At 37.2% G+C, this 20,472-nt stretch overlaps 1 protein-coding gene across 12 annotated transcripts in view; it reads right to left on the reverse strand.

The window, feature by feature from the left end:
- Positions 1–20,472, reverse strand: part of MEF2C (myocyte enhancer factor 2C) — a 134,664-nt gene that overhangs the window by 20,367 nt on the left and 93,825 nt on the right. For 9 of the 12 annotated variants that reach the window (XM_085042496.1, XM_085042501.1, XM_085042497.1 and 6 more), the window contains 3 exons: positions 18,105–18,248; positions 10,462–10,648; positions 9,321–9,368 (listed from right to left, as the gene is read on the reverse strand). In XM_085042496.1, the coding sequence (XP_084898622.1) occupies positions 9,321–9,368; positions 10,462–10,648; positions 18,105–18,248 (379 nt within the window). Of the gene's footprint in view, positions 1–9,320; positions 9,369–10,461; positions 10,649–17,905; positions 18,044–18,104; positions 18,249–20,472 lie in introns of all 12 variants that reach the window. The other 3 variants (XM_085042500.1, XM_085042498.1, XM_085042503.1) reach the window with 2 other exon arrangements.

The following is a 20,472-nucleotide window of genomic DNA, read 5'->3' on the forward strand; positions in this document are numbered from 1 at the left end:
ACCTATATTGGGACTGCACAAAGCTAAAGGTCACACTGTGCATCCCATTTAATTATTCTGGGTGAGTTCTCATTTTGGAAATCAGAAAAATCTCCACTATTTTCATTGCAGCAGAGGTAAATGGTCCCTTCAATTTTCCCAAGGAAAACTTTATGTATTATCTGCTCATATTTGTAGTATATTACGAAGAAGGTTACTTCTCTGCTCCATGACTTACAGGGCCAGGAGTTGGACTCAATTATCCTTGTGGGCTCCTTCCAACTTGGTTTATTCTGTGATTCTGTGCAATTATTCAGTTTTGCTTTGTCCCTGTGCTGGTTCAAGTACTTATGTTCAGGTGCTACGTATTGTGACAGCATGTGTCGTACTGCTGAAAGTCATGTTTAGTGCCACCAACAGTCCTTTAAACAGTGTAACGGTTTGCCTCACCAGATACCCGTCCACAGGCTGACATTCTGGTCCATCTCCATCCCCACTGAGGATCTTGATACCTGGGCCTGGGTCTGCCCTGCCATCTGGGTCTGTCCTGTATTCTCACTGGCCCTGCTCCTTGGCTGGGGCAGTGGGATCGGCCCTGGCTGCAAAGTCCCAGGAACCTCTGCTATTCCAGGCTTCCAGCTGCTTCCTGACCCCAGTGTATTCTGGTAGCAGGTTCCTCAAGCAGGAATTAAAACCCAACTCACCTCATCAACTCTTCATATTGAGTACTGCCAGCTACCTTACTGAACTGCTTATAGGGATGAGAGAGTCAAAATTATTTCTAACCCATGGGCTAGTACACATAAAAATTGGAGCATCCCTACAATCTACTGTATGTGGAGTATTTGCTGGTGCACATAACTATTGCTGCAAAATGGCACATTTATCCCATAATGCAGCAACTGGGCTCAGATTTCCTTCAGGACCATGATGATGCTTCTCAGGCAGAGGTTCAAAGTAAAGAAGTGGCTCTTTGGTCACTTGCTGACGCAAAACATAGTGTAAAATAAATTTAAACCATGAATCTAGAAGGCTAGAAATCTCAGATGATTTTACAGCTGAATGAAGACATAGATGAGCTTATTTAGATGTAGAATAAAAGACCATGAGAACAGAAACCTGACCATTACACCTCATGCAAACACTTCACTGCTGAGTCAAGTGCAGGGCAAGCTAACCTGTGGTTATGTTTTATTGCTATAATAAGAGCTGTTTTTAAATGTTTCTAAATTAGTTCTTGAAGTAAGTATTCTCTCACTTTAGGAGTTCACACCTTAATAAAATAAATGTAAGGTGGAACCAGTCTTGAATTGGCCTGTGGCTACCCACACAAGCAACTGTGAGAAACCCTTCAAAACAATTCTCATTGCAATTAGTCTTCCCAAGTGGCAGGCTCATATTTCTGCACACAGACTCCCTCCTTGCAACTTCTGGAATAGGGGTGTATATAATAGGCAATGAAGGTCTGTGGCAAATTATACACCAAGAGAAGGAAGAATGCACTTTTTTCTTTAAGCATTATCATCCTTATTCCTCTCTCTTTTTTTTTTTTTTTAAATTAACTCAGCAAAGGAACAGAGCAATAGATGATCCAAGTCCAGGTCCTGTCTGTGTTTTTTTAATCTTGCATTACAATTACTATTGCCGGTATGCTTTTAATATAATATCTAATCATAGCATCTGCTTTCATAATTCTTTAATGGCATCTCATTTCAGGAATCTCAGATCACACAGCTTTCATGCAGAAACACTAGCTTTCTGATATCTTCACTTCTGATTGTATTGATTTATTTCCATTTCCACTATTTAGTTCTAACACATTTATCAATAGCTGTGCTACTCTGAATGCATATATTTGACATTATCTTGTTTTGCTTGAAGCTCCAGCTAATCAACACAGTAACTAAGTTGCAATTATTGAGAAAAATCACTTAATCATACAGTGGTCGTCAGTTATGCACTTTCTAAATATTACATGTCCCTAGTTTAAACGTGGGCACTGCACGATGAGCAACAGGAATATATTCTTGTGTCATACTTTTGTAAGGTCCAAACAAAATGTCAGGGATCAGAGAGTGTCTTACCATGGTAAAGTAAGACCATGCACTCCTGCCCTTTACCTTGCACTCCTGCCCCTACCACTGGCGTTGTACCTCCTACCATGAGAAGCTCGCACAGTGCAATGTCCCTGACCTTGTGTAGTGCTCCCTCCTCATGCACACCTGACATTTGCAAATGTTAGTCCACGCTGCGCACCAGCAATGCGCTGTTTTCCACGCTAAGGTGTAGTCTAGTAGGAGAGGTCAATGCCAAGTGTTGAGGGTGGTTATCTGAAATGTAGCTTGCATCACAGCTTTTCCAAAAATCTTGCCGTTACTGGCATAGCCCTGATCTCTTAACATATGAACAATTCATATGTGGCCTTTACCTGAGGTCTGAGATAACCAGCTACCCCAAATATGTTTTCAGGACTTAACTGTGTTCTCATAAGTACACGAGCTGAAAAGATGCTCTTTTCTAGCCCTGTTTGTGCGAAAAAGAAACTTTTTTTTTTTTTTTTTTTTTTATTATGGCTTGTTTCAGCATTGCAATAATTGAGAAAAAACCCACCAGAATGTGAACTGTGTCAGAGAGAAAACTATATTGCTGAAAAATATACTACTTTCTGAAGGTATAAAGGAGAAAACTACATCCCTGGGAAGAAGAGAGGACTTACCTCTTTTGACTGCTAGCAAGACACTTTTGACAAATTATGTGACAGAATCACAGAATTGTTTGGGTTGGAAAGAACCTTAAAGATACCCCATTCCAAACCCCTGCTATGTGCAAGGAGACTTTTCACTAGGAGATACTCAAAACCCCATCCAAGGTAGCCTTGAGCATGTCCAGGGATGGGGCATGCACAGTGTCTCTGGGCAGCCTGGGCCAGAGCGTCACAATCCTCAGTAAATAATTTCTCCCTAGCACCTAATCTAAATCTGCCCTCTTTCCTGAAGCCATGACCCCTTTGTCAATCATCCACTTTTAACAAATTATTTGCTGATGATAAATTATTTCCTTTTTGGGCTGTTTGAAATGAATTATCATATTGAAGAAACTGCTTTCTCAATGAAAAATATTTCAAGACAAGAATAATTCCAATTAGAATACCTCATTTGAAAATGTACCTTCTTGTTTCCCAAGTAAATTTTAGAGATAATTGCTAATATTTTTTCTTTTTCTAAACATATAGCTAAGGCTAAAATGTAGATTTTTTTATGAATGTATGATTACTGGAAAATGAAGGAGGTATAATTTAAAATTCAATGTCAGGGAAGCTTCAGCACTATATATATGAAACAAAAAATATATATACTTATATTTTTAACTTATCAAGGTATTAAAATAGATATGCAGGCAAAAGTCAGGTGTTTTGCAAATACACAATACTAGTTTTTTGGTTTGAAATTTAAGCAGATGCAAAGAAAAGATTAGTAACTAGCCCATCCCTATCTCCTTTGGCTTCTATTACTGGGAGACTGCTCCAAATGTTAGCACAGGAAAAGTCAACTTGTAATAGATTTGGAAAACAAATGGAACTTATGGATTCAATATCTTAATTGATGAATCACATTAAAACTTAAATTGCAGGGGTCATGTTAATACTGTCAGGAACCTCAATGTGTGGCTGCAGTTATAGCTTCAAGAGGTTAGAAGCATTTCTTGTTTTATTCCTCACAGCAAAGTCATTGCTGCATTCCAGATCCAAGAGGCAGCAGCTATCCCTTTCAGGACTCAGGACAGGCATGAAATCCAGACATTTACTAATTTGCAATGCCTTCTTCTATTATCTCAATTTGAACAAGAATATGTATTACAGTGTACAACAGAAGACACTGTGGTGTCTTAGTGAGCAAGAATGCACAGACAGAAAAAACAATGAAATCCCTGTCTCATTTAAAGGAAGCATAAAATTCCCCCAGACTTCACTAGGAAAGGGGTTTTATCTAAAGAACCTAAATTAGTCTTGAGGAACATTTGAAAATTCTTGTAATAAAGGAAGTCAATCATGCCTGTCTTTAAAATTCCACTTACAAAGAACAGTTGGTATGACTCACTTAATTGTTCATTACATGTGAACTTACAGCTTGCTCCTTTTCAATCCTTTCAAGCTGTCTTTTGATAAATATAAATATTAAGACACTGTTGATTAGAGAGATGAAGAGACAGAGAATAACTAAATAAATTACTAAGTCAACACTTACACAACTGGTGGAAACCTAATAAAGGACAAATTTTTACAGATTTTCATTGGTGTCTACGGGAATAGGCTTGCATGGATCTCTTCTTTAGTAAGAAGTCACAGGTGTTTGCTGAAGAACACACATCCAGCCTTTGCATATGACACCCACTACAAGATTTTAAAGATTTTTTATATGGACAGCAGCATCTATCCTTTCAGATTTATTCTCAATGTTTCACTGATGTGACTATCACATGTTATTTGTTACACTGAATTAGAGTTGAAAAGGCTTACATAGATATGAAATTCAGTAGATAGACTATTTCCTTTATACTATGTATTAGACCTGTCAAACAAGTTCTAGTGCTCTCCCTGCTTTAATAAAATTTCCTACCTGTTGGTACCTCCCTTAAACAGTAAAGAAAAAAAAAAGTGTGTCTATCTCCCTCTCTCTCTATATATATCTATCTATAGCTATCTATCTATTTCTCTCTAATCTATATAATCTATATCTATATCTATATCTATCTATATCTATCTGTATCTATATCATCTATATCTATATCTCTATTAATATATCTATCTATATATTGATATGTCTTTTTATATGGAAGAGGTTACTTAAAAGCATAATACAAGTGGAAAAAGAGAAAAACAGAGCTCATTTCATTTCTTATTCCCCTCCACGGTTTTATATCAACCTGCTAATTTATGAATTCTTATGGTTTGCATTTGGCACTACTGCATCACAAACTCTGTTATGAATGACTGAAAGTCTTTTCTTATGTACTGTGCGATTCCTTGGACAGGAACTATTGTTTGTTATGCTTCTGTACTGCACTTTGCTCAGTTTTTGGATCAGAAATCTGTGGGCTACTGCACTCATCAAATAATAAGGAATGGGCAACAACTTACCATGCTCTCCCTGGCAAATCCAGCTACTGTCTTACTGACAGGTTGTCCATACACTCTGGTTTGAGAGACAGTTTTCCAAGCTCACTTGTTTATTTAACATATTCTGCACTTGTAGCCCAAGAATTACCATCTCTTGACTATAACAAGCATGATTTCAGGGCAGAGTGAGGAATATTTATGTAACATTTTAATTTATTTAAAAAAATTAAAACTAGTTTTTTATTTATATTTATAGTTACAGAAGTCTTTAATACAGCTAGATGCCTTTGAAATCCTTGCTTATTTTTGGTACTGCTGTTTGGCATATTTGGGTAGATAGCAGATCTTTTTACTAAACCACTCTTCTTTGAGGATTTACCATCCAGACTGCCTCTACCCAGAGGGCATATAAATTAAAAACTGCTACTATTACACATATTCCCATGTGGCTTGACATACTAGTAGAATACATAATACCTTCACCCACAGTGATTACACTTTCTGTGAAAAGAAAAATGAAAATGAAAGCACTAGAAAATTATGATACTGGCTGGCACACTTCAGGACCTCAGCCTTCAGAATATGAGAAGGCAATTGTTGGCCTTTGGCTAATTTCCAGAAGGAAATAACTAGCTGCTGATTTATAGGTAAATACAGGATTCAGTTATTAAAAAACATGGGATGAATTTTCCAAAATGCAGTGCTGATCTTTTCAGTTTCTAGTGCTTTTTATGAACAGGTTTAAAGGTAATTTGAAGATTTTATATTAAAAGAAAGCAAGTGCTTAGTTCCTCTGACAGCATTTGTACTTTTGTACTTCTAAATAACTTTCTCCTTTAGTTTAATATATGTCAAGATGGGGGCAGTACAGAAATCAAATAAGAGAAACAAAAAAATTACGGAAATAAACAGTTGAAGCAAGTATCTTTTCCTATACCCATCATGGATTTAAGACTTGAGATGGAAATTTTTCTTTGATTTTATTATTTATAGTCAGTTTAAGTCTATAGAAATCCTGTTGATTTAAATGGACTCATTCCATTCAAAGGAAACTTTAATTACAAAATACAACATTTCTTACTCTGAAAACCATATAAAAGTGAAAACCAGAAGTCAATCTAAAAGTAGAACTCACTTTGAAAATTTAAGTGATGCAAAGAAAGACATGCCCTAACACTGTTCTATTTTAAAACTTCTATTTTAAAAGTTTTAATCTTCTATCAAACTTTCAACATAAACAATAAGCCACTGAATAAAAACTGAGTTCAGATAATTTACAGGACTAAAACTTCACAGTCATTACTTATTTCCGTTCAAATTACTGTTTAGTGGTTTTCGTAAAGACTACAGTCTCTCAAAATTAAAAGAATTTCACATAGTCTACTATGTAAACAGGTAAACATATCACTTAGGCTTCATATTAGTTATGGAGTAAATTAGAACGGATTTGGAGCATGCCTGTTTGGGTCCAAGAAGTTCTTGTTCTGTCTTTCAATCGAAAGCCTCTGTTTTGAGAGAATAGTGACAAAGACATTGCTGTATTTATAATTTAGCAATGATACCAAATGTGAAGTTCACTCCAATTTTGTTGGCAGTTGCTACAATCACATGATAGAAACTATTCAATCAGTGTTTGGCTAAGAACAAATTTTCTCTCACAAACCTGAGATAACCTTGGTTCAACTTAAAAATACCATGGATAGTAAATAGTTACATAATATAATAAAGAAGTAGTCAGCTTTTAAAATTCTATTTATGTGTTGGGTTGACTCCCAAGGTAAATTGTGGGTGATTCCTGGGTTATTACTTGAAATAATCCAAACCAATGAAATAACATACTTCTTACAACACAGGCTTAAATAATCTTTTTCCAGTTCTGATATTGCAGTTATAATGCAATTTATTTTAATGTAATTTGTTGAAGGAGGGCAGCAACTGAGGTCTGGTGTTAGCAACAAAAAGTAGTCTCATTATATAATGGCAGAAATGAAACTGTTTAGACTCTTCTTCTTGGAGTATATGACTTTGAATATATGCTATTTTTGACATTGAGGAAAAATGCAAATTCAGAAGGTTCTAATTTGGCCAGAAATATGAACCGAAACATGATCGTTCTCTAAGCTGCCAAACAGGAAAAAACACAGAAGTCTTTGTTTCTTGCAAAAAACGATGAACAAAGCAAACTTTTGATGTTCATTCTTCTGCACCCCTCAAGAAAGACGACTGTCCAAAATAGTGCCATTGTGGAATGACCCAACTAAGACAGAGGATTCAACCTGATACTGACCTTTCCATCTTCCTATAGCCCTTTATCAAATTCTTCCTACTGTTCTGCATTACAGAGATTTAGAAAACAGTTCTTTAATGATGTTTAAAGCTCTTATTGCTCAAAGACTATTCTTGCGATTAAATATTTATGATGCATTCCTAGCAATGTCCCTCATATATATGCCCCTCAAATCAATTTTCTACTCCAAAGTTACACTGCTTGAGAGCTTAATGCAAATCTTTAATTTGTGAGTAAATAATCAAGCCATCTATCTTCCTATGCTTATATATGTTTCTAATATACTTCCAAGAAAAGTAATATTTAGAAATAATACGAATTTTCAACTAGTGTAGTGATATACAGATTTTATTAAGCACAAGGATTATTACGAGAAATGCACATGCAGACGAATTTTAATTTTAGTATGCCCGTTTTAAAAGAAAACACTGCCTTCTTTACTAATTGCTTTTCAGAATCTATTTCAAGGAATGGGAGACCAGTAACAAGTTGACGGTTCTTCTAAATAAGCCAGGAGAGGGAGCCCCTCAATAGTGCGATCAATTCCTACGGTACTTTCCCTGCTGCCGTTCCTGAACTTCTACTCAAGGTTAAAATGAAATGTGAACACTGAGGAAAGAATCTTTCTTTAGCTCTGTTTTGCAGGTCAACAAGAGACTATAATTTTCTGTCATGCTTTTTTTTTTTTTTTTTTTTTTTTTGAGAACAAAGGAGATTGATAGTGAAGTTTCCATGGTCTGCCTTCCCTGCTTCTAAATTAATACAAAACAACATCTCAGAGCTTTAGCAAGAGTTTAAAGTGCCTTTCTGGTACAGCACTGTGCAGCTCCAATTGTACAAATGCATCACACAAACATCTTTGACTCATCTATGCGTGAAGAATAAAGGGGAGTGGAGGTCCCTAATTCAGGCTGAGGATAGACAAGGGAGAAAAAAACCCCTATTATATCCAAAGTTTCTTTATAAGTAATTTTAAGAGACAATAGTGGAATTTCCACTTATATCAGCCTTGATTTATAGTGCACAAAACGGATCGTCCAACTGTTTTTCCATATAATTCTTTCTGAGAGCTGGTAACCCAGTCAAAAAGCATTTTTTACCACTCAGTTGGTTTTCTTCAAACATACATGTTTACTTGTCAAACTGCAAAAGTAATTTTGCCACTGTCTTTTGGAATCTGTATTTGCCATAATGCAACATCGCTGATATTGCTAACAAATCACTGAGTTCACTAAGCAAAGGGAACAACTCTGGCACCACTGCTTTGGTAACACGGACCTCAAGCACAGTTCTCATTAGTTTTAATGAAGTGGGACTCAATGACTAATTTTTTTCTCTGCCTGGGTATTTTGAAAATCCTTTCCCTGTTGTCTATCAAAGCACTTAAGCAAGCACATCAAACTAAGCTTAAGTTCATTAATGATTATTTAAGTAAGTGCTAACAGATTTTGCTGACTAGCAATGGTCTTAGTTTGAAATAAAATCTACACACACTACTTTGAAGTCTAATGAGCAACTCAAAATTGAAATCTTTACTCAAGCTTAAATTCATAAAATGAAACCCCAATTCCAGTAAATTCAACAGCAAACCTTCCCATGATTCAGAAAGGATCAGGGTTTCTGACACGGACTCCACTAGGAGTTTTCCTTGAACAAGGCAAAGCAAGGTACCCAGAAGTTTATATGGAAAGGCTAATGTGAAGGAAACCAAACATTTGCTTCTGTGGAATTTGTCAAGGCACAAAAAACAAGCCTCTTTATACTAATACGAGAAGCACAAATATAAACTAATTTTCTACAACCCAGCTGAGGGAATTAAACCAATGCCGATCAATTTTTAATATCCTACCTCCAAAATGGAGCTATTTTAAGACTCAGCTTTTGAGGTAAGACCTCAAAAAAACTTGGAAAAATAAATATAAATTCCTTTCTCTTTACCTGCACTGGTGCCTGCACCGGTTGTGAGGTCGCCACCCATCAGGCCACCTATGGAGTTGAAATGAAATACAGTAAATGAGCACAGTAAATTACAACACTCAAACATTCAAAACATTTTCTCTACCTTCAATCAGCCTGCTGCAGTACCCACCACTTCTACCATCTGACTTCAACAGGCAGTTGAATCAGACCCACAGTTATAAAATCATAATGTTAAATGTTACCTGTATGAGACACGTGCCTTTCAAGGACAAACAAAATATAGAGTACCTATAATTTCATTATTTTAGTTTCATACTTCCATAGCATATGAAAAATTATGTTTGAAGGTTATATATAGTAGTTCTTCATTTGAAAACTATCTTTAATTGAGCGCTAGTCAGAAAAACAAAGGACTGGGAGGAAGAGGCTGAAAGCTCCTGGAGAAAATGTAACTCAGAAGATATATATATTTACACAATTTTTAATTTCCTCAACCTTTCACACGAAGGATTTTTAAAACTTCTCTTTGCACTTGGAGACCTCAAATGATTCTTTGAACCTGGTGTACTTAAGGATCTTGCTATAGCCAGACAGATTGAAACAACCTAATCTCCACTTATCCTATTCAGAGATGAGCCCTCATCATCACCAGAGCAAAGCACAACCCCTTGCTACGTAAGGCACTGAAGTACAGAGCTCAACAAACATTAACCCATCAAGGAACTTGTGAATGAATCAATAAAAATAAATTCTGTATTTAGCCTGTAGACTGATTATTTAAGTAATGAGTGTTCTCATTTACTTGCTTCAATTTGTTTGCATTGGCTACATTTTCTCCCCTGCTCCCTTAAGCTTTATGGCAGAGTGAGTTCTTGCACGAATTAAGTAGATAAGCTGCCTTTTAATGAAAGAACAAGTTGTCTGCCCTTTTATCTTTTATTGACTTCAATGATTTCCTTCAATCTTAGTCAATATTCAGCTTGTTCTAGAATTTTTTTTTAATCTCCTTTTGATGTTGCAACACAATTTTGGCCAAATTGTTTTGACTGTTAAAAACAGAGTTCTTGTTTCTTGGACTACCGTTTAAAGTGACCCAAGGTATGCAAACAGTTGGTAATAGAGCATTTGAAGGGAAGGGAAGGGACTGAACAGAGCCTACCTGTGTTACCTGCACTTGGAGGCCGATGTGTCACTCCAGGAGACATGCTGTTTCTTTGCAAAGAAGGATGAGCCAGCGGCAAAAGGTTGGGATTTCCCAGTGAGCTCACTGGGTTACTGTATACCAAACTGTTGTGGTTGGACACTGGGATAGAAACTGGCATCTCAAAATTTGGTGGTGGAACAGCCTGTACAAGCAAAAAAGGAAAACAAAGATGGGAATACTGCATAATCACAAAAGCCTTCAAGTGCAGTCACTCTGTATTTAGTTCAAATATTCTGTACTTTGTGGTAAAAATATTTATGCTTGCCCCTTTCCCCCAACACGCAAGAGAAGAGTTTTCAAAAAGTTACCAGGGCTTTTAAAAATGATTTTTCAAACAATGATTCCATCTTCATTTATGCAGCTTGCAAAATTACTTTGTAAGAGCTTTGTGGAGAGATTTTTTTCCTTTTTTCTTTTTTTTTTTTTCTTGTTTAAAACAAACCTCTGCTTAATGCAGCTCAATTTTCTATTTCTTTCATTCTGTGAAGTCATAATTGTTCTCTTGTAATACCTTTATCTAGTGTCATAGATGACTGCAAGATCAAAGGTACATGACAGTGGTGACTTCATTGCATGGAAAAAAATTAGAAGGGGCAGAATGCATGACGGAAGGCTTTAATTTCAGCTTGTGTTACTTCAGCAACCAGAATTATCCCAAATCACGTAAAAGACACCAAAACAGTAAATAACTTTTTTCCAATTTTCCATCTTATCTTAGAAGGGCTTAGAAGAAATGAAGTTCTACTCAGGGACAGCTAACAAATACCAGAAATTTAGATGCACACCGGTCTTTGTGGGGCTTTTTTTGGGGTGGGGGGAGAGGAGGTGGTGTTTAGTGATGCCTTTTCAATATACTGTTTTCATACTTATAGGCAAGATCTTCTCCTGAGCCACTTCCCTTTGAGAGAATGCTTTTCAAAAAAAGAACCAAATAATATACCACACTGACAGGGGGTGTGAGGAGATGTACTATCTCATTACTCTCTTAGGAAGATCAATTCAGGTTTCCTTGGCTGGTTGTGAGTTTGTTGGTTGGGGTTTTCTCGGGTAGCAGTTGCTTGAATTTCTCTAAAAGTTATGCCTACATTAGAAATCCATATTTAATTTACTTGTTTTTAAAATAATTAATTTCTTGCCTTTTTGATCAGAAAAACCTTTTCAGAATTACCTGAAAGCATTTTAAATATTCAATACCTGAATGCAAACTAAGTACCCCTCAATTTGCAATTTTGAAATCTTACAAGCTTCAAGAGCTTGAACAAATTAAAAAAAATTCTTTAAAGTAGCCTGGTAACCTATTCCAAGAGAGGAAACCAGAGGTTTAAATTTTTTTGTTGGCAGCTGGTACTGGTATGTCTTCAAGCACCTAGAGGGAAATTGATGTGGAAGGCTGGACATAGCATTTGCTTGTCAGGCAACTGAGGCACCCTGAGCTTGTGCCACCCATGTCTCTTCTCTGTCTAGAGCTGTTGGCTATGCCCTGTGTATTACAGCTTTATCTATCAAATTACAGTTATCTCTTAAGCTGTTTTTTGTTCTGTCTTTGTCCTCTCTAGGGAAAGACAAAATTTTTCTCTAAATATAGAGGAATTATTTTGCCTAACCACTGAAACAGAGAGCAAGATTTTCAGGGTATGGTGTAAAGGATACATTACACAAATGCCACAGGAACTATTTCAAAGTTATAATTTATACCTTCTACCCTCTATAGAATATGACCTGTTTTTTGCAAGAGATGGCCATAACAACAGTAATTGAGTGGATGCACCTGCTGGCATTGCTCCCCAGCCTGGGGGCTGCACATGGGAATTTGCTTCCCTTTACTGAGAAGCTGAAGTGCATTCCAAGGGCTGTATTTTTAGCAGAGCTGATTGATTTAAGTAGAGGTGGGAAAGGAAGGTGAGATGTTTGGGAATCCTCATGTTCTACGTAGTCTAACCTACAGATGTTAAGAATCTACACATAATCTGCATACTTATGATTGGGGTCTAGGCTCCTTAGAAATAGGTTCACATAGCATAATCAGAAACATTTTATCAGCTTGAAGTATCTTTTGAAGTTATTCTTTTCCCTGGCCACAGAAGGACCCAAGAAGTTCCTAAATCCCATGTTAGAAGCACATGACTGTTCCTGGAGCTCAAAGTCAGCTGCTGCTGCTGGTTCCTGCCTTTTCAAAAGATTTTAGCCAGTGAATTCAGAGGAGGATGTGAATAGCTCCTCACGATTCAGGCCCAATTTCAGCCTGATGTGAGACATGAATAAGGCAACATGAAGTTTCTGGTTTTTGCAAGATTCAGGCCTGTGATGGAGTTCTCTCCACCTGATGGCTTTGAGCCCATGGACCTGTCTGTGTGAGTGCCAGCCCATGTTGCACTGACTGTCACCCACAGGAGAGCACTTTGCACAGTATCTTCTTTACCTGTGTCACAGGATCTATGAAGTCTGCCCTCTGAGTCTGGGTAGAGACTATTATTGCCTCTATTTTATTAACACATTTTCCTAATCCAAATTTCTGTTATCTAAACTAAAACACTGGTAAAATGCAGAACTGAAGGTCTTGCCAGAATTCAACAGCCTTATTTGGTTTCACCACTATACTCTTCCTTCCATTTACAACCCACATTGTTCAAAAGCCAGATTCTTCTTTTTCAACATTAGTGCAGCACAAAAGAGCTCCAGTCTTGGTTGCTCTTGGCAGTCCCAATCTCCTTAGTAGTCTGATATGGTTTCCTAGCTTTCACTTTGTTGTTTTATATATATATATATATATATATATATATACACATATTTAAACAAGTTGAATTGTTTGATTTCCGTTCTTCTGGATCTGCTTACAGCTATTTAGAAAGCACTTCATAGGCAGTTTTATCAGGAGTCAGTAAGTAAACTGCTTTTCAGCACATATATATTTGTCTTGGGCTGATTTTATGACGATTAGTCTATTCCCTGATTGCAGCTTTCTGCCCCAAAATGGTAGCTGTAGCTTTAAGGTGGGTCCGGGAGTAAGGGGGAGCCTTGGAGCTCTTCAGCGACCTTTTTCAGAGCCTCGCTCCCCGGGTGTCTGGGGCTGCGGTGCAGTCTGCGTTTTTGCTTGCCCAGCTTGGTGGTTTGGATTTTTTTGTTAGCCCAGGCAGAAGTCTTCTTCCTTTCCCTGGCCTTGGAGAGGCCGCAGCAGCCATCCTTCGGTCGCTTTTCGAAGTGAGCTGGACGGTTCGGTTTTGGTCTGAGACCAGAGACAGGAAGGGCGAGGGGCCACTCTGTTTCATCCCCACGACTCAGAAAAAGCCGAGCGGGTGAGAGAAAGCATACCGAGCCCGCCTGCTTCCCCGCTGTGGAGAAGGGACGGACACCAGAGAGTCACCAGGTTCCCATCTGCTTGCCTGAGCTGCTGTGTAAACCTTTCTTTTTTTTTTTTTTTCTTGCCCTGAGACAGGAGGCGGCTATCTTTCTCCCCACCACGTGGCAGGCCATTGTGTGTGTGTTGTTTTTTTTTTCTTTCCCTGGCATTTTGGGTTTTTGTTCTGGTGGTGGGGGAGGGGGGTGTGGAGGAGGGTGTGTAAGCTCCGAGGGTTCAATATCTAGCATTTATTTGCCTTTTCCCATGCTGTGTGGGCATTCTGTTTGTCACTAAACGTTTATTTCTTTCCCCCCCACTTTCATCCACTAGTATTAATTTCTTACTTGCAGAAAGGGATTGCTGGATCCCCCGGGTTTTTTGTTTGTTTCTTTTTTCTTTTCTTTTTTTTTTTAAGAGTAAACGCTATTCTGGAGTGTTTTTCTCCTACACTTGTCTCTAAATCGAGACAAAACTATATCTGAAATACAGTAGTTTTTACTACTTCTTCTCCACAGTCAAGAGTTAGAGAGAAAAGTTTGACTAGTTAAACATCAGTATTAAAGACTAAGTCTCTAGCTACAGTTTGCTCTGTTTGTCTAACTTTATTACGGTCTTGCACATCCCTCACCAAGTGACCTCCTGCAGATGCCCTAGTCTTTCCTGTTAGTAAGATATGGGTCTTATCGATTCCGTCTAGGCCTAAAGGACATTAAAGTTTCTGATGCACTTGTGTAATATCTATATTAATAGGAACTAGGGAGGAATTGAGGCCATCTGAGGCCACAGAGGCCATCTGAGGCCGTGTCCATACCATTAAGCTTCTCAACCTCAAAAAAATCATTACTACATATAGACTGACAATTGGGAATTGCTCCTGGCCTGGACTAACAACCAAACTAAGCTAAGAAATTGTCTGGGAGAATGTTATTTGGTGTCAAAAGGTGTCAAAAGGCTGCTAGAGGCTGTTCAAAGAATTCACCTCAGAGATGAGCACACCTCACATTGCCTCAGTGTGTTCTTTGCTTTTTTGCTAATTCTGACATAGACAAAGCCTTATTGTAACGTGTATAAAGTTTGCCACATTTTGCGTTTTTTTCCCCTCCCTTTGTCTTACCTCCTCTGGACAGTGCTGCCAAAGAGGGCAGATGGCTCACTGAAAATGATACTTCCAGTGTACCACTCACACTGTGTTAGATGTGCACTGCACACCCTGTGGTATGTGATGCAAAACAGTATTGGACACTCAACATCCTTGGAACTTAATGGACCAAACATTCTGTGTCAAATACTGGTTTTATCTCTCCTCTGTTCAACCATGCCCTCATTTATTTAGAGAAAGAAATTCCTCCAGCACCCTTCTAGTGGGCTATTTCTGCCTCTTCTGCTCTCATCACTCTTATGAAAATTACAAATAAATGTCTAATTATTATCAGATGGTTTAGAACAATATAAATATTTATCCCCAGAAGATTGTCTGAGGAAACATTATTGGGCTTAGCTGTTATGAGCAAAAGCCAATGTTGTTTTCATTTGGCAGCAGCTTTATTATGTTACAAGACCAGGCACAGGCAATGCATTGTTTTATATATTCTGTAAGTAGTGATTTAGAGACTTGACTTGGTGACTTTTTGATTAATTTTGCTTTCTTTTCCCCAGTTTTCTTGGCTACCTTCAATGATCACAAGTGAATGAATATATCTTCCCTGACTTAGTTATTCTGATTTATCCAGTTAAGGATATTATTGTATACAATATATAATATTTATGTAAAAAACAGGTAGTTACAAATTTCCATTATGTACTATTGTGAGTGCTATCTTGCCCATTACATCTTGGCTTATGCCAAGAGAAGGAGTTCTTGTTGCATTAGGGGACAATATCTACTATTCCTTTTGTGGTAAGCAGCTTGATGGAGGACACAGACCCTGAGCTCTGCATGTGAAATATTCAGTGAAGGGCTATTCTGTCTTACATAAAAAAATGCTAATGTTTTGCAGTTCTGTATCTCTAATGCATCTCTGAAGTAATTTCACAAAACGATTAATACACTGCACCTCATAACATCCCTGAAAAGTAGGAAGTTATACCCTGAATGACGAATTAACTGCTGAAGTAGGACTATATTTAATGTCAGAAAATTACATTTAATAAAAGCAACCATAGAGAAATTCCATTAATTTTGGGATAACAAAACTCCTGTACTGTGCTCAGATTAACTGTGTTCTTTCTAAATCTTATAAATTTCCTGGTTTTATAAAAAAGAAAATTTTCCCAAACAGAGATAAATAAAGTGCTAGAACTCACTAATACAGGAATGAAGTTTTTTCCAGGGTTTTTTTTTTTTAATGTCTTAAGATTTCAGATGATTATAGCATGACCTCTTTTATTAGGAAAGAAACAGGTAGCCTGAGATAAACAAACGTTCTGAAGGATCATCCCAAATACACTTTTAAGGCAGAAAAGTAGCTTGGTGAAAATTCTGTGAGTTTAATTTGAAAAAGCCAAAGTCACCCTTGAAGGAGGAAAGGAATGGAAGAATGTTATTTGCTGAGATTTTGATGTGAAAAAGGGTTAAGCATTCTGGTTTATAACAGTCTCCCTAAATGCTGCAGTTGTTATTTGTCAAACTGAGTTCCATCCTGAGAAACCAAATTCTTGGTGACAGCTTTAGAGCTTTTTGTTCTGAGAAAAACAGCTTTCCAAAAGAAGCAAATAAAAAAGGAGGTAAAAACTTGGTATATATCTGTATTCTGCCCTAATATTCTGTATAAGAATGCCCATTCTGTATAGATGTTGGGCATTCTTAAGTAGCCATTTCAAATATTACTTTTACCAAATTTGGTGCCATTCTGGTCTCTGGGAAAGTATCACTTAGTCTTCCTACTTTTTTTTCAAAATATTTTTGGCATTATGTAAGAACTTCTTCAAATTTTAATTAGTGAAAAATCCTTTTGCTGAGAATTAATGGAAAGAACACTTAGAATGCTTGAGACAGAGTCTGAGTGTCCTTAAGAGCTACCCTCATCTTAGGTGTCAGATGTACTTGTAATTGACTAGCACCACAGAAGAAACTGCTCTTTCTGGGTGTACAGACAGCCTTTTTGCTAGATAACCATGCAACCTTCATATGGGAACAATGAATGAACACATACAAATCATCTCTTGTCTTTTAGAAACAAGCAGTTAGCCGTGCAAATTTCAGTGCGTCTTTAGATCTGAGCAAATAAAGGTTTCCTATTTTATCTTCTGCAGACATTTGGAAGATTAACCAAGTATAACCTCCAAACCTCCATATTATTTTTGTTGGCTTATCATAATAACAAAGTATTCACTCTTTGTATGTCTTATGCAAACCAAATAGCACATGCAGAGTTATTTCTCTTAGATATCTGGCAAGGCATATGATTGTTAGAAATTTTGACTTGGTTAAGACAAAATTTAGGTCATGTTAAAGCATTAAAGAAATGCTGATGAGGTCAAAGCAAATTCTCTGATTAAGCTGTAAAGTCACCCCAACACACAAACATGTCTGAATCCTGCCATTAGGCTCTCATGCAGTCTGTTTCTCTGCAGCGAGCAAATAGCTGTAACCCTTCAGTGCTGAAACTGAGTTTGGCAGAGACAATTGAGAACTGAATTTACATGCACAAAACATGCTAATTACTATATATAAAGGAATTTCAGTTCTACATAGTTTTTTCTATATCACCACAGAAAGTGTTCTGTGGATTTGTTAGCCTGTCCACAAAGTAAAGATTTCCACTGTTATTTTTTAGGTATGATTAGGGCAAGTGGTGTAGTAAAACAGTTCTGTAAATCAAGTGAATAAAGTGCATATATGTATATTTCACTTCCTTCTGTTGGTATCATCCATAATAGGCTTTGTGTGTGTGTCAGAGTTAGAGACTGTGGGAAATTTTCTGACCAGTGTTTAGTTATAGATTTGGCTATTAAACCCTCTTTCTAGCTAAAATTATTCCCTTAAGAAGCCAGAACTGAAGGGGTTATGGTTTGTTACTGCAGCAGTTATCAGCAGACAGCCTTCTAACCTTTGGTACTTACAGGTATTTTATGGCTCTTGATCATATTATCAAATTCTTCATTAATTTTTTTATATTTTTCTTCAGTGCGTGGGGTGAGAGCGTAAGAGGAATCAGGATCAGGGCTTTCACAACCTTTGTTTTCTTTCTTGTGCAATGCCTGCCAGGTTCAGAGAAATATCAGAAAGTAAAAAAAATGCAAAGGAGCTCAGAGTACTTACACATAATCTTTGCCTGCTGATCATTAGATCAATATCTTCATTAATTTTTCTGTACTTGTCCTCAGACTCAGGGCTGTGACCTACTGAATCGTCTGCATCAGGGTCTGGACTGTCACAGCCATTAAGTCCTTTCTTTCTCAATGTCTGAAATACATAATTTGGAAAGTTCAATCCTTGACACAGGCTGCAAGAAACACTCAGCAGTGTTAAAGAAACACAAACTGCTCATCATAGAAAAGTTTTACATTATGCTTTAAGGAAAGAAAGTGACTAGTGATCCACCACAGTTATGCTGTAGGTCTCCAATTATGAGTGCTGTGTAAGGACCATACAGACCTCTTTCTTCTGAAGCTGGAACCAGTCAATAAAGAATGAATCTGGAAATTAGCAAAGTTCCTGTGCTAGTATCTCTGCTGCCCCATGCTCCTCATATCCCACCTCATTAGAAGTTTATTCTAAACACACAGAATGCAATTTACTTTAACATAAAATAGGCTTAACATATTTATCCATATTGTTTACGGTGGAATACACTGTTTTTATTTTAAAGACAGATACAGGAGAAAGAAATGGAAAAAAATCAAACCTGCAACAATTCTAGGGATCAGTTTCTTCGCCGAAGAGTAATTATATAAATTGAATTCAAGAAATGACTTTAGCAATGTCATTCCTAAGCATATGCTTTTCATAGGACAAGAGGGAGGATGTAGTTGATAATAGGGCTATGAAATAGTAATTAAGAGCTTCTAGACATAGTGTTTACTTTTTATTGACTACACTTACAGTGCCACAAATGCACAGGGCTGAAGCTTTAATGTATAGCACAAAACACTGCAAAAACACCTGCATAGTGAAAAGTCAAAATAAAAGAATTTCAGGTTCAGCTACTTGACTAGATCCTCACAACCATTATTATCATCACTAAGGTAATAGAGTTGAAAAATCTTAAAAACAGAATGAAATCAGTAGCTTGCAATTCAGAACAGTTGCCTGGCTTCAAATAGGTTTTAACTGATCTATCTTTACAGAACACCGAAGAACAGCTGCAGGCTATATTAAGGTAAAAGGATATGAGAAGAAAGTGTGGATTCCTCAAATACAAACAATAGTACATAAAGCCAATATTTTCATGATTTCTCACATTTAGCTTCAAGAATGTTTCACTCAAAAACTCTTCAAAGTCTATTTGGCTGTCTGCAAACTTTTAAAGTCAGCTTGGAGTCCATTCTGTGTTGAAACCTGGCTAAGCAGGTTTAGTTACAACTAAAAGATCACATAACACGTAATGTGTGTTAATAAGTGGCTATACTTGTGCTGTCTATCAGTGTGGGATACTCTGGTTTCTTTTTTGCCTTCTCAGAACAGTTGCATATCATCTGAGCTTTTTGTTCCTTCAGGAATAGTACATTTCATAATTATTTACTTTACGGCAATGTTCAGCTTACTGCTGGTAATACCCTTAAGTGTTATTAGGTCATATATTGCTTCCATACTGTGGAAAAACCCTTGAAACTTCCATTTTCTTCAACTAAGCAAAGTGATGGTGATCTGCCCTAAGAGATGTGAGCCTTCCAATCTCACATTGTAGACCTCTGAAACAGATGTAGGCATTTTTGGAAGGCTCGCTCAATGTAGACCTTTCTTTTCAAACTTCATATCTATCGAGACTTCAGGTCAATTCCATGAGCTGCTTCTGACACAGCAACAAAATTATAACCCATTGGAATAGAAACTGAAGATGCTAAAACAACCTAAATGATTCCTTTCACGTTTATCCATTCCCTCTTATCTGTCTTTTGTCTTTCAAATGTTAAATGTTCAGTTAGCAGAACAGACTTAATTATGCACTGTATCTACTGCTAGTAGCTTGAAACAAGCCAATTAGAAAGAGGGTTTTGCAATCAGCTGCTGTTTGATGGCTTTAATAGATACAACATGATATAGTAAAAGCAAAATACCTCATTGTAATCTCAACTAACATTCTTTTCATGTAAGTACAAAACAGTTGTCATCTATGTACATAAAATATTCTGTTTCAAGATTAGATCAAGCTGTCCAGACATGAAACCAAGATCAGCACAGTTGAGACCATTTCCTGAGGTCATCTGATACACTGATGGAGTCCTGCTGATTCCCATGGAGTCCCTGAGGATGTGAGTTTGACTGAGTGGCACCCTCAGCTCCAGGTTTTGAGATGACAGACAAAAAGAAATATGAAAAGACAAGAACAGGAGGAATGTTTTGTAGCCTCTTTGAATCTTTTTCCCTCCTATCATTCCCAAATCCTTTTCTACCACATTCACAAGACTGTGTCTGGGTGAAAGCAGATGCATTTTGTCCTCAGCATACTCACAATTCCCTAGAGCTC

The sequence above is a fragment of the Lichenostomus cassidix genome, chromosome Z, assembly GCF_008360975.1.
Source record: "Lichenostomus cassidix isolate B80296 chromosome Z, HeHo_3.0, whole genome shotgun sequence".
In the NCBI taxonomy this organism is placed as follows: Eukaryota; Metazoa; Chordata; class Aves; order Passeriformes; family Meliphagidae; genus Lichenostomus; species Lichenostomus cassidix.